The sequence below is a fragment of the Haplochromis burtoni genome, unplaced genomic scaffold (genome assembly GCF_018398535.1).
Source record: "Haplochromis burtoni strain Fernald_Lab_line unplaced genomic scaffold, NCSU_Asbu1 Contig_143, whole genome shotgun sequence".
Lineage (NCBI taxonomy): Eukaryota > Metazoa > Chordata > Actinopteri > Cichliformes > Cichlidae > Haplochromis > Haplochromis burtoni.
Window position 1 is genome coordinate 329,270 of NW_024582504.1, and position 14,422 is coordinate 343,691.

Genomic DNA, 14,422 nt, shown 5'->3' on the forward strand with positions numbered 1-14,422 from the left:
TCGTACATGCGGCATCTTAAATCCATGTTCCACTGATCTCATGTTTAAAGAGAAGAGAGAGAAACACTAAATCACAGACCAGCTGATTGTGCCAACTGGGCACAATCAAGATGCTGTTGACTGCGAAGGAGCTCTGACAGGTTTTAGGTCCAAAACTTTTTGTTTGTACTTCCGTGGCACCGATAACCATGACTGAGACAAGCGCACCTTCATATTTTGTCAACTGCCATCAAAGTATTAGTTTGATGAGCCTGTGGAGGCCTCATTAAGGCTGACTTTTATCAATGTACAAGAAAGAAAGAAAAACAGTTGCTGCAAAACTAAAAGTTTTCTTTAATCTGGGTGCTCGCAGTATAACTTTGCATCTATTGTGCAGCGGTGCCAACAGCTTCACCTTATCTTTAGTCTAATTGGAACTGCCACATTTACCCAAAATGAGGCACAATAGGAAGGTTTGAGACGATGATAAAAGGACAAAGACGAAGATCTAAACACATTCTGGATCTGCTGATCATGGTTTTCAGGGAAGAGTGTGAGTGGCTCGCTGACTGATCTCAGATATGCCTCTGTGGACATGAAGAGTGCTAATGAACACAACTGAATAAGAGGAAAGCACTAGTAATTGGCACCGCGCTTTTGTGTTTTCCGCGACACCATAAAAGTATGCCATAGAGCTGAAATTGAAAGTATGGAATTGACAGGTTTTAAAGCTTTCAACTAATTAAGGTACAAAATCTTTACAGCGCCAAATATAGCTGACGTACAGTACATCCACGAGCATGGGCGACAAGCTTTCAGCGCTTCCTCTCATGGCCTGGATCACACTTTTTTTTTTGCACAGCACACAGTTTATAGCTAATGATGCTGGATGTGAACTGGAGCGTATTCCCCTCCTGGATCTTGTTATTAGGTCTTTTTATGATGGCCCGCCTCTTCCATCTTCTTGCATGTGGGCAAGGAAAAGGTCCCCTACTGTTTGCTAATTGTTGCTTTCCGTGCTGGTAATATGTGCCTTTAGCCCATGTGGATAATCATCAGAGCATAAATCACAGCCTCTCACATGCGCACGATGTAGACTCGTAAATGGAAGTTTATTGTTGTGCTCTTTGTGTAGCAAGATTTCCTTCTCGAGATGGTCCTGCCTTCGACCAGCCTCTGGATGAGCAGTGATTTCTAGGATCCCGGTCAGCCACATATTCTTAAAGAAAATCAAAACCGCAGTGTTGATTGGTCTAATGGATGGATCAAACAGCTGAGGGCTGTTTGACCATCTGAATACAGCTGATGGCTAACAAAGGGAAACTTGCACACAGCACAGAGCTGAGTATGTGACTGTTTGACCTTGTAGCTGACATCTGATTTCTTTTGAAATCTCTTCATGTAAGAAGAACCATCTGGTTACTTGGCCATGCTGTTTAATCTTTCAAATATTGTTTTCAGCAGTTTGAGGATTTTGGGGAAACTTTAAAAAGCCAATTAAAACTAACTGGCAATGGGCCATCACAATGCACAGCACCAGAGCATCTTCTTGCCTCGGTGACTCAAACAGCAGCCTTTTGATTTTTCTCTATGAATCATATAAACAAGCTGGCATCACTAGCTCACTTTGCTCACCTGTGTCACACTGTCCCTCATGGTTGGCGAGCGCTGTTTGCGGGTGGTGGTTGTGGCCATGGTGGTGGTTGTCTCCATGATTGTGGTGGACATATCAGCCAGCGGGGTGGTGGAGGTGGTGTCGGTAGTCAGCACCGAGGGCACGTCACCCACCAGCCTCAGGTTGCCCTGGGTCTGGACGTTGGGGTCGCCCTCGGCTGCTAGTTTGAGGACCTGCAGGCCGTTGTAGTACAGGCCTGAGATCTGGCCCTGGAAGTGGCGCCCTTTCTCTCCACCACCGATTTTGATGAACGCTTGGCTGTTGAAGATGGTCAGCTGGCGACCTAATATGCGACAGATGACAAGACGGAGGGAAGAAGGAGGAGAGAGAAGCGGAAAGAAGAGAGGTCATGAAAGAGGGGAAGGAAAGAAAGGGGCAAAGAATACAAATCAGGTCATGATCTTCAGGTGAGCTTCAACATGAAACACGGTGAAGGAGATAGGGGGAGTGTTTCAATCACAAGGGATTTCCTGGGTAACACTTTAGGGAGATTGGACCCTGGCTTGCTGCAGTTGCAGTCATTATGGAGCTAGTCACGTGGCACATTCCCAGAAAAGCACCCTGAATCTGGCAGTCAAATAGATTGCAGGAGCAGTCGCGGATTGACCCTGAGACTGAAGGTTCACAGCAAAATGCATCTCATTTGCCCTGAGATGGAATATATTAGAACAATGCTGGGTCTATGTCATTGACCTCCAATGCACATGAGCTGCACAATGATAAAGTATCTCTGCCAGAGGAAAAACCATCACCCTGCTTTGCCATCTAAAGGAGGAAAATGAGATTCTCATTGGAAGAAAATGTTTAATTCAGCAGGGGCTGTTCCTCTCTGTGGTCATTACCATTCATCTGGATGGATAGATGGATGAAGAGAGGACAAAGTCAACCGTTTAACCAGGGTCCAATACTAATGTGTCACCAGGTCTTGTGGTGTAGGGGCAGAGTGGGGGCAGTCTGAAAGGTATAATTTTTCTCCCTGTATTTTCTCCAACTGACATCCATTTAGATTTTATCTTATTCATCTCCTCCCCTCCTCCCCCTCCGACAGGCATGCATCCCTACTGTGCCTGCTTGTCCCCAACACTCAGACTGACGCAATCTTTGACCCCTAGTGAGACTCACATGGACATCGGGGAATATTCAGGTTAGAGGAAAACTGTTGGAAGGATGTGGGTTAAAAACAGTCCTTATGAGGTAATTACTCAGAGGAGAAGGATGGGAGAAGCTAAAGAGGTTTTTTATGGATTAATCAATCCCTGCAAGGAAAGAGAGAGTGTGTTTGTTCGTGAAAGGGATACTGCGCTAATGTGTGCATTTGGGAGTGAAATATTGACTCAGTAGACATGGTGGGCTACGAATCTTGGGCCTGAAGGGAGTGTGTTTATGAATGTGGTTGCGTGTGTACGTGTGCATGTACGCATATTTATTACGTCTTGTGCAGGTATGGGCGATTACTCCTCAGCGCTTCTGCTGGCACTCCTGCTCAAGTAATGTGCTCACAGTGACTTCCCTGCATGTGATTCAATTAAATAACAAATGCTCTGAATAACCTTCTGAATGCTTGTTTCATGGTTTCAATCAGACTGTAGGCTGGTGACAACTTTCTTCTCATCAGACGCTGGGGACAGGCCCAGGTCCCATTTGCTTTCAATTAGGAGAGCTGAGAGGGTTCTTCACCACTATAATTATAATTTACTCTTCATCTATATGGGTGTGTTGACCTGTTTATAAGATTCAGGTGTGCGGGAATATCAGAGAAATTATGTCAATGAATGCTTGCGTTGGTACGTAAATGTAAAACTGCATGTTTAATCTACGTGTGACTCTACAGAAGTGCTGAAGACATAAATCTGTTTCCTCGATGAGGGCCATTACACATGTCAGCCTATTATCAGATCATTAGACCCACCAAGGTCCCACAAGGGACTAGGCTCCTGTCCCCTAACTCTATAATAATGAGACTTAATGTCTGGCATATGCGCTGTTGACATAATATCTGACTCTTATTCTATTATATCATTACTTAGCATGTTTAGTGTGGGAGTGATGCTGCAATAAATAGAACAGGAAAGGATGAACAGACTGTTAAACTACGAACATCAGCCGGGAAAATACAGGAGAAAATACATGCACGTGTATACACAAAGATTCACTTTAAACACACACACACACACACACACACACACGCTTGCACTAAAATTTTAGCCCCCTTAATTAACCCCACCCCGCACACGTTCACAAATCAGCCCAGAAGGTCTCCATTGTAAACATCTTCACTTGGACTGAAAGGGTCATAGAGTGTGGACAAGTTGAAGACATGGTGTTTTTCTATTGTGTGTGGTGTGAAACTCCAAGTCACAAGATGGTCTGTTCAGATAGGACAATTTACTCCGCAGGAGCTAAGTGTAATGGTGGCAGAGTTACACTCTGAGCCAGTGACACAGTCATAAGTAAGCTATATTGACAAGCGGCTTATGATTATGATGTAGAGTAAGGAGGATTAGTAATACCTCCTAGAGTCACTGCACATGCATTCATGTATCATACATATTTCTTAAAATGTCCAAGCATCCGTTGGGTGACCTATTTAATGCCTCTCTTTGTGAAAGAAAAAAAAAAGCCTCGAGCACATGAGAGTACTGTGGCCATTTATGTGCTCATCCCATATGAGACAAAGAAAGCCAAGAAGAAAGGTGCCCTCTAGACTAGATGAAGGGAAATCAGTGTTTGTTTTCGTAGCTGTCTGCTCAGGATGAGACTCTAACAAGGCCTGATGAAGTTATTGTTTCAGGGTCTGCCGGGTCAAATCAAAAGTGACATGTGGTTTTAGAACCAATTTTGGCGGCAGGCGTAAGTGGGGCGGGGTGGAGGCGAGGAAAGATAGAAAGAGAAGCCTCTGCAATGACATGCAATCACGGTGCTTAATATGACAGAGCTGGCTGTGGCGCTGCTGCAGAGAAGAGGGTGTGTGTGCATGTATATAATAACTTATGAAATGTGTCAGTGAAATGACCTTTATGTGTGTGATAGTTGGCCTTTTCAAGTAGTGTCTATTTCCTCAACATTTATTTACATACACCTCTCCCTCTGTGTGTGTGCTTGTGTGTATTAGGCAGCAGCACAGCACACATGGGTTACACATCGATGAGGCTCTGTTTCACCAATTTCAATGTGTATGGATGTGTTTTGCCTCTCTCCACAGGAATTTTAAGGTGATGGGCATTTAATGGGCAGTGGCTTGACGATGGAAGCAGCTGGATAGGGGTGGCTGTAGGTTGGGGTGGTGGCGTTAGAGGGGCTAAATGGATTGGGGTGTGTATGTGCGTGTTTGTGTGTTGGGACGAGGGGCTGACAGCCAGCCTTTCATTATAATGGGCATCCGCAGCCATACACAAAGCCTTAATTAACTGCAATGCAGAGACCAGAATGGTCAGACTTCTGTAATCAGCTACTGCAGAGACTGAGCGGAGTTCATACATCTATCCCTCTGTCTGTTTATATACCCATATGTCTGAAAATAATTAAAGATTTTAAAGTGTGAGAATTACGAGCAAAAATAATAACCGGCTATGCATATTCAAACATGAGTGCACTGTATATACATTTAGCGACAAAGATGTCTCTAAATGTAATGGATGCTAATGGACGCTAACATGTTGATGTTAAGTAGGAAAAATGCTTTGCCTGACAGACACGTCCCAATATATTCCCATTCTAAAATGCTAAACTTCACAGCATTAAAAAGCTACAGCCTAACAGGTGTAGGCTATTTAACTGTACCTCTCAACAATGTTTGTAGTGTTGGTGCTTTTTAAAGCATTTTTATTGAAATTAAAGTCCAACACGTTTGTCCTTCAGTTTTGTTAGTGAATCGCTAGTATTAACATGTTAGCTGACACTAATAAACTACATGTGCCATTTCAGTTCTCCAAAATCTGAATGTTAAAATCCAGTCCAAATTGGATGTACAGTCTCTGGTTTGCTAGCATGCTAGCTATTGGTAGATAACAGGAAACAAGGTATAGCTGAAGGTGAAAGACTGTCTCAAACCATTATGTATTATTTCATGCCCGATTATACTGCTAAACTTCACAGCCTGGAATAAGGATTAAAATTCTTAGAACACATCTAAGGCAACAGGGTATTCATCTGATAATTGTGATCTCAGGCAAAAATGATGGACCAACAAACACTGTCTAATGAGCCACCGTACCAGGATGGCTAAAAGCACATCTTACTATTAAAGCTACAGTCGTTCAGTACCAATTGAACATGGAAATTGATTTTAATGATCAGTTTTCGCACCACCAGAGCAGAAAAATCTGCACAACCATCCATCTTCTTCAGCTATGTTCAACCTGATATCTACAAATAGCTGCCAAGGTAGTCTTAGCTACGTAGCTTTATGTGCAGCTAAAAAAAAAGCTTTATTTCTTGTAAATGCAGATGGTGCCTTATTAAGAAATGCAAACTGAGAGAGCAGACCAGTTTGGGCCTGTTTTTAGCGTATTCTCTCAGTGTCACTCTGAGAGACAAAACAACATCATTTTATGGAGCGATGAGATGTAATTCTTTCCTTCACTACATACCTATATTTAGCGTAAATAATGGCCCTTAGGTTTAAATCCATAGGCTATGTATTTAATGAACAAATAGGGGAATACAGACTACAGACATGTTGCATACCAACAAAAAAGCTGTTGGTGATGAAGTGATATGGATAGAAATATGCTGGAAAGCAACATGATCTAGGAGCCTTATGATAGCAGTTACATACATACAATATATATATCGTATACCATATAGGTATATCGTGATTACATGCGAATCCCAAGGCAGTTAGCCATTGAGATTGTTGAGATGTGTATATCTTTTTCCCCATTTCTAAGGATACTGTAACTAGAAATGATGCATCTTGGAAAACCTCTTCCAGTTCTTCAGCATCATTAGCATCCTGGCAGCAGCTCTCTAAACAGGTGATCAGGGTAAGAAAAGGTGGGAACAACTCTTTCTAAAGGTATTATAAGCAACAATCACAACCCCCTTCATCCTGTCTTAGCTGATAGGTAATCAATATGACAGGAGATGCGGACTCCCTGCTATAGTACACTTTACCCTGGCCTGCAATATTATCACAGGGCTTTTCCTCAGCAGTGTCTTCAAACAAAGCATATATATTTTAATAAAACAAAAAGAAATGCTTGAAGTAAATTAGCATTATAAAAATCCATACATGTATAATTTACTTTCTTATAATGCTGGCCACAGTGAAACTCCTGAGTAATCTACCCAAGCCTGGAGAAAAAGAGATGATAAAGACAGGTTGGACAGAGTCTTGGAGAATAGGGACATAAGAGATGACAGAAGCGAGGGAGGATGACAGACGAGGAGGACAGAGAAAGAGCAAGTGTGCATGAGGACCGAATGTCAAAGAGACAGAGCGAGGGCATGAAGGGTGGGGATAGAGAGAGTGCATGACAGGCTCGATAAAAAGAACAAGAGGAATGATGCAGTTAAAGAGTGGCTGCAGAGACAGACATACAGTAACACACAAGAGTAAGACGGTAAGAAGCAAGCAGAAGGGAGAGTAAGTCATGTAGTGAGATGAAAGGCAAAAGGAAAGGGGGGAAAAAGAAGAAGAAGAAAGTGCAGTGAAGTGCTTACTATGGATATTAAATGATCACGGGAAGCACTGCACCCTGATTTTCAAGTATAGCCACTTAATCACATGGTTAACTTAGTTATAACAGGGTTTTATATCTACCTTCCTTGACTAATGCCAAAGCTTCCTGCTGTGTGTATCCCCACAAACCTGCTGTTTGACCACAGAAGGTGCTCATAAAGAGGACGTAGGGATACATTAACACAGAGGTGGTGAGAATACTAAAATAAAATACCCAGCTGTCAAAAACAACATTGTAAAAACGGACCTAAAATTTTTAAAATTTTGTGATTAGTGATAGATGGTGTTAAATTTGTCTTTCTTTAGTTATAATATGGTAAAAATGATTGAACTGACACTTTTATATTCCTAATACATGGCTAAATACAAAGTCGGTGGTGAAAAGAAATTCCCAGAAAAAAAGCTAACTGGTCCGAAAACAGTCCATTTCACACAGCGATTCTATGTGCACACTGACTCTAAGACTGGGTGCAGTGGACCTCAGCGTCTTTACTTCAGTAAGAACTAAAAATAACACACTGAAATGATAACCAAACATCTATTCAAGAAGATTTTTGCAATAGCTACAAACACCGTTAATATCTTGCATGAAAAGTATAAATGTATCCTCTTTGTGTGCCTGAAGATATAATGCAGCACCTGATTGCACATTTTAAATCTTTTATCTGGGCACTAGTTTCACCGCAGTCTGAGTTCTCTTTGATAAAGATTACCTCTTTGACCAAAAGTAAAATGCTCTGAAGCTGTAAAAGCACATTTCTACCTTCAGTCTTCCTCAACTAGAGAGAAATGGCTTGTCACAGACGAGCTGTGGTCAGTAATTACTATCTATGTTGAGCCAAACTAGGGAGTGGGCTGGTTTTAGGCCACGCTTGGATTGCTATTGCACAGATTGCTTGTCGGAGGCAGAAAAATAATGGTTGCATGTCTGTTGCAACCCTCAAAATGTATGTGGAGAGGAGGGGAGGGGACGGCGGCCTGGCGCTGTGTTCTAGCCAGGTTTAGCCCTTCCTCTGCCTGTGGACCTGAAGCAGGAGGGAGGCACCCGGAGAGTGAAAGGAGTGGATGGTGGTAAAGGATGATCTAAGTGTATATGAGGGGATATGAAAAGCACTGCAGCTGGAGAGAGCAGTATCTCTCTCCCACCACCGTCATCATTACGCCTCTCTCATCCTCCTTCTACTCCTGTTATCTCACAGAGAGGAGGCATGCCATATGGTTGCAAGAAGCTTCTATTCCGAATGTTTTCTCTTGCAGGGTGGGAGGGATGGCCCAGAATTCACCTCTGTCAATGCGCTCCTTTTTGACGTGCAGAGTGCAAACTTGGACCGTTAGCGTGCAGAGTCTGTATTTGTTTCTGCGCACAAATCCTTCATGCGTCTGCAGAATTTAGAGTATCCGTATCAACAAACATGAACTCCCCCATTTTCATTTTCTTCTGCAAAGAAAAAAGGATAGGAAAGGATAAAGTCGAAGAAGGCAGGAGCACAATGGGGGCGGGGTGGGATGCTGACAAAGTCGATTATGAAGCGTTCCCAAGTTATCTCCTTGGTGCACAGCTCTCCTTGGTAATTAAGAACGTTTTGCTTTTTTACTCCCCAGAAGTTGGGTTGGTTCGGGTAGAACACTATGAATTAATTGTGTTTGACAATGGCGATGAGGGGCCAAATGCAGCATGAAGATAGACAGAAAGTCTTGGGAGGCAGAGTGAAGCTCTGAGGTCCTTGAAGGAAGCTCTGGGCAGTGAGACTGTGACGGTGCAGTGAAGTACTCTGGAGACAGTCGATTGGATGTAATCAGATGTGGCTCTATATCTGATCCTACATCTGTATGTGGATCTTAAACAAGTGATACTGTCGAGGGAGAGACAAAGAGAGATAGCACAGTGGTAAGCTGGGTACAATTTTCTTTCTTCCTGTTCTCTCCAGCTGTGACTGTGCTGCTTTTAGGCCATTTCATGGTAGGGGACCATGAAATAACAGTAAAGAGTCCCTTATTTCAGACTAAAGAGACGTGTTCTCGCTGCCACTTCTCTTCTCATGAGCAAGCACGTTAAAATTCATTCCGTCTCCCCCTACTTCTCTCAGATATGGCTGTAATAGTGCAGCGAGATCAAATGAGAAAACAACATAGTAACTCTGCGGGATGCAAAGCTTATGATGGAGTTACTGAAAGACAGCCTCATATGGATTTACTCTCAATTGACTGCAGCCAGATGTGAGAAAATCTCTGAAATGAAGCTGGGATCATGAATAGCAGCCCTGGACCAATGCCTGGCCTGGAGATTTGATTTGGGCTTTGGCACCACACCAAGCGGAGGGCACTTGATTGCTTTCACTTTGGGAATTGGGGCGCTCGCACCAAACCATTAAACACTGAACGTTAAACCTAGTTCTAGCGTTTTAGCCTGCAGAGACCTGCTATCCTAGTATTCCTCCCTTCTTCTACTCCCTGCACTTGTGTAGCTCAACTCCAGGCTTGATTGTCAGGCTGCCGGGGAGCTCTAGAGGGATAGAGTTGTTGCCAGAAGAAGATGTTCCAATTCCTCTGGGAGCTTTTTTCGCTTCGCTTCCTTCCTTTTCGCATCTGTTAAAGTGAACACCTACGGGAAATTGATTCTTGCCGGTTATTTGTACTGTTTATTTTCTAGTGGAGCTCCCTGATGAGATGTGGAAGCCGCGACACATATTTATTGTTTCTAGCAAAAAAAACCCCCAAAAAACGGAGAATGCTTGCCAAGTATTTTTCTTTTTTTGGGTAAGGTTGGCATTGGTGGTCAGAGGAAAAAGGAGGAGGATAAGAAAGGAGAGTGAGGGTTAGGAAAGGCAGACAGAGAGGAGAAAACTTGGGATGACAGACCCATCACAAGAAGAAGAATAAGGGGACACATGTGAGGAAGTTTTGTCCCGGCTAGAGCTGTTGCAAACTTTTGGGACTTGGGATTTTTCCCCTCCACTGAGTCTCTGTAATGGCTGCCGTTTTGGATTTAGTCAGCAGGCACCGAGTTGGCCAGAGATGCTAACTCTGATCTGCCTCACACACAGTTGGGGAGATGGGATAAAGGCTTCAGAATGAGATGTAGTGAGACAGTGCAGCGCCACAGCCCAGCTCTCCTTTAGGACACTTCTGGCTCCAGTGACTTCCATTATATCCCGGTGTGACTGAAATACTGATTTGTGATAGCGAATGCGGGCGATTAGCTCTCTTATTTTTACTTCTGTCCACATATTAAGGTAATAACGCGTTGAGATTTGTACTTATAAGATCTGAAAGATATGGAGGTTTTCCATGCTTGGTGAGTTTTACAGAATTGATGAAACACTAAAGGCACTTGAAGAGGAGACCCACGGGGCTGATTGTTTTCCTCACTCTGGTCAAGAACCCTGAAACATGTAAAGACCCTCTGAGGCGCTGATGTAAGAAAAATCACTGGACACCAGAGACCATAAACCCCATATTGGCAACACAGCCTGGACCATTACAGGCCATCCATTTCAGAATGAATGATCCCGGCTGTTTGCCACACACACACACACACACGAACCAGTGTGTAAGTCTGTTCAAGTATACCACTCACCCTGCATAGCAAATACACACAGAAGGATACATTAAAATACATCAATCTCTTTAGGAGTGAAAACAATAAATGTTAAAGGGACCTTCATTTATTTTTGCTTAGACACATTTTGTTGAAATGACCCAGAGCAGCTGTGTCACTGCTGAATTTGGCCTTCAGTCATTTGCTGTGTTTTAACCCTCTGAGTTTTGCTTTACATCAAGATGGGGACAACGGGAAGATGTTGCCACTTGGAGATTTGTGTCTTTTAGCAGGAGTTAGAACATTGTTAGCTTCGTATTTAGTTCTTGTCCCGAACGACTGCCGTAACCTGTCCAAGTTCTTCCAGATACCAGCATCCAGGGCAAATTATGTTCAAAGATTAAGCATCGTTTATAACACGGTTATAACTGAGGGCTCTCTGAATTTTGTCACCAGCGGGGCAAAGCTGGGAAATCAGTCAGATCGTTTCAATTTAAGAACGCGGACGACGTAGCAGCGAGAGAAGCCCCCAGCGGTTAGTGTGGGTGGAGTTTGATTTGCTGTTAGGTGGTTAGATTCTGCTTAGAGGTTTCTTAGCTTAAATCTCTCTCCATGTCCTTATCAAAGCAACAAACAGCTTTAACCCTTTGAGCTTAGCAATGTCCTCTAATCCCCATTCATTATCTAATCTAGTTACAAACAGCATCTTCCAGAGCCACTTTTCCTCTTCAGTCCGTGACGTGTGTAAGACGTTCCTTTAAGAATCCCATAATATTAACAAATAAAAGACCTTGCAGATTTTTACCCCCCAAAATGCACCCAAAAATGATCAAAGCCTGCACTTGAGATTTAATGGGTGTTTATTTGTTTATTTCTCCTGCCTACTTTCTGCAAAAGCTCTCATCAAAATGATTGGATACAGGCTCATATCAAACTATAGAAGAAAGAGAATAATAGATTCAGTTTAATGCTCAGTCTCTTTAGAGTTTCATAGCATGCACAAATCATTTCATAAGTGGGTAAGTCATTTTTTATTGATCCACTTTTTCATTCAACTTTCATCTCCCAAGCCTTTTTAATTCTGATTTGTGTCCTAACTAACCTCAGCAAAAGTGCATTCCCCGGCATGTCAGAGGAGAGCACAGAAGTCAGTTTTCCTCGAACTAGAAATGAATGCAAGGATTGTTTTGTTTCCATGAAATAAATATGCAAGCACTTCATTTATCTTGTTTGTCTGTCACATGAATACTTCATTTAGCTCTCGCAGACAAATTTCATCTTCTGAATTCATGCGTGCATGTTTTATCGTTCACAATTCCATTTCAGGAACCCCCCTAAAGGTATCTGGCCTCAAAAGCTTAATTCATGATAATTGCAATACATCTCTTATGCAAATAGTGAAGCTATTGCAGATGTTACTGTAAAGTCTTAGATTCTTATCCTTGTACTGTTTTTTTTAATAGTTTGCTAGAGTTCTGTGTGCGCTAGTTACCAATAAAAAAATTTGTCTTTGAAGTAGAAACTCGACTTCTTCTTCTTTCTTTTAAAAAAAATAAGAATCAACCACCTTCAGCAGCACAAACACGCGGCACAAGACAGAGAGGTTGGGACATTCAGCACTCAAAGGGTTAAAGAATTGTCACTTTCATGGCATCGCATTACAAACTTGTGGCTCAAGTTCTGTGTAACGTTGGGCGAGAAATGGAGCCCACACGCTGAACAAACACAACAGTCCCTTTAACTTTTAGTGACTTTCATGGGGATTCTTTTCCTTGAGGATCCACTGATAGTCATTCTTTTCTTTTTGTTCTGTTTTCATGAGTGATTAGTCAGTACAAGTTCACATTCAGCCAACAAAAGACACATGAAAGAAGCAAACGGATTCACTAGGTTGTTTACATGTGGTCAGGTTATTACGGGGTTATGTTGGGTTATTCGGGAGTTATTTCTCTGAAGAGATGCAGCCCCAGTTTAAGGTGCTTTGGATAAGGTCCTTTTGATATCTCCAAATCAATACTTCAGAGGAACAAAAACTTATAGAAGGTAATTGTTTTTTGGAATGACAATTTTTTGTCACAGTGAACAGCTTTAACTGACAACTAGATATAAAACTGAGAGGAAAAGAAAATATCTTCTGACAATACCTCATTTGCAGCGTGGCTTCCCATCACTGGAGATAAAGAAAAACTTCAAAAGAATTAGCTAATTATATATCAGTCAGTCATTTGCAGGCTTTTAAAGTCTGCACTGGGTTATAATGGACCCACAGTCGTGTGAAAAAGCCAGATCGTATTCACCCTTGATGCTTGGCACTGCACCTCTTCCAGAGTGGTGGTTAACGGTAGGTTAGGCAGTTAGATCATTAGTGGAGTTAAAGGGATTTTATTACCTTTGTCGAGTAGCCACTCGTCAACTACCCGACCAAGTCGGTATGGGATTCTTTGTCTAGCAATAGCCAGGCGCTCATTATCAAAGTTCCCTTTAAGAAATTTGGAGAAGACAAATTAAGAAAAGGTTACACAAATCTGGAAGTTGAAAGGTTAGAGGTTAGAAGGGCAACATGGCAAATGTTTAGCAAGTTATGTACTTTAAATCAGCTTTAGTTAGGACAGGAAGAACTTGTGGATGTGTTTTCGGGCTGGTTTGTTTGGTTAGACAAGTTAACAGCATTCTAGTTACCTTGAATTTTAAATGATTTTTTTAAATGCACTAACAAGTTAAACAGATTTATGAATTATTTAGATATAGTATGATTACATTTGTGGAAGTGCTAAATTATAATAGCTGTCACAGAGTCACAGAATCAGCAGTCAGTAAACAACACAGTTATTACAGTATGAAATAATAAAGCAGAAAAAAAGATTTCCCATTGTTATTTCACATGAGCATGACATAATCACAGAGAATTAAAACACATTTCATGGTTGTTCCAAGGAAGACATATTTAAGTTCCTGCCGCACACAAAGAATTGCTGATGAGCAAACCTCCACCTGCCCAACAGGATGGCATTCTGCCTGTGGAGCATCACTTCACTTTACATCCAGTTACTCCACTCTGACTAAAGAGAAAAAAGATTTATGAAACTGTCAGCACTGAGTTTTTCTCAGGTTTTTTTCTTCCTTCTTATGCATTAATGGAGCACTTCTCAGTGGCACTTGGCAATTAGCATCACTTCATCAACGTGTCAAAGAAGTTTCATTGCTGCTGTGCAAACTTATTATCCCTCACTTCACTTCAATCAACCTCGGGGTCATACGCTGTACCTCTTATAGCACTGTCAACAGAGACAGAGCTGGAATTAGGGAAGACGAGGGCTGATGTGACCAGACTTGGGGTTTTAATAAAGTCTAATGCGGTGGTAAAGTCAGAGGATTAATTAGGAGTTTTATGTACGTCAAACAGCAGCCTTTGCCAAAAACCTGAGAGCTATGCTAGCTAAAATGAGGTCAGGGAATCCCCTGGTGTCCTAGCAGAGGGATAAAGTTCTGCGAGTGGTACCAAAAAATGAGAATCACTAAAGTGTATATATATATATATATATATATA

The 14,422-nt window shown here is 42.1% G+C and overlaps 1 protein-coding gene across 7 annotated transcripts in view; it reads right to left on the minus strand.

The window, feature by feature from the left end:
* Positions 1–14,422, minus strand: part of nrxn2b (neurexin 2b) — a 687,884-nt gene that overhangs the window by 15,318 nt on the left and 658,144 nt on the right. For 6 of the 7 annotated variants that reach the window (XM_014336560.2, XM_014336561.2, XM_014336562.2 and 3 more), the window contains 2 exons: positions 13,265–13,354; positions 1,615–1,937 (listed from right to left, as the gene is read on the minus strand). In XM_014336560.2, the coding sequence (XP_014192046.1) occupies positions 1,615–1,937; positions 13,265–13,354 (413 nt within the window). The remainder of the gene's footprint in view (positions 1–1,614; positions 1,938–13,264; positions 13,355–14,422) is intronic. The other variant, XM_014336563.2, reaches the window with a different exon arrangement.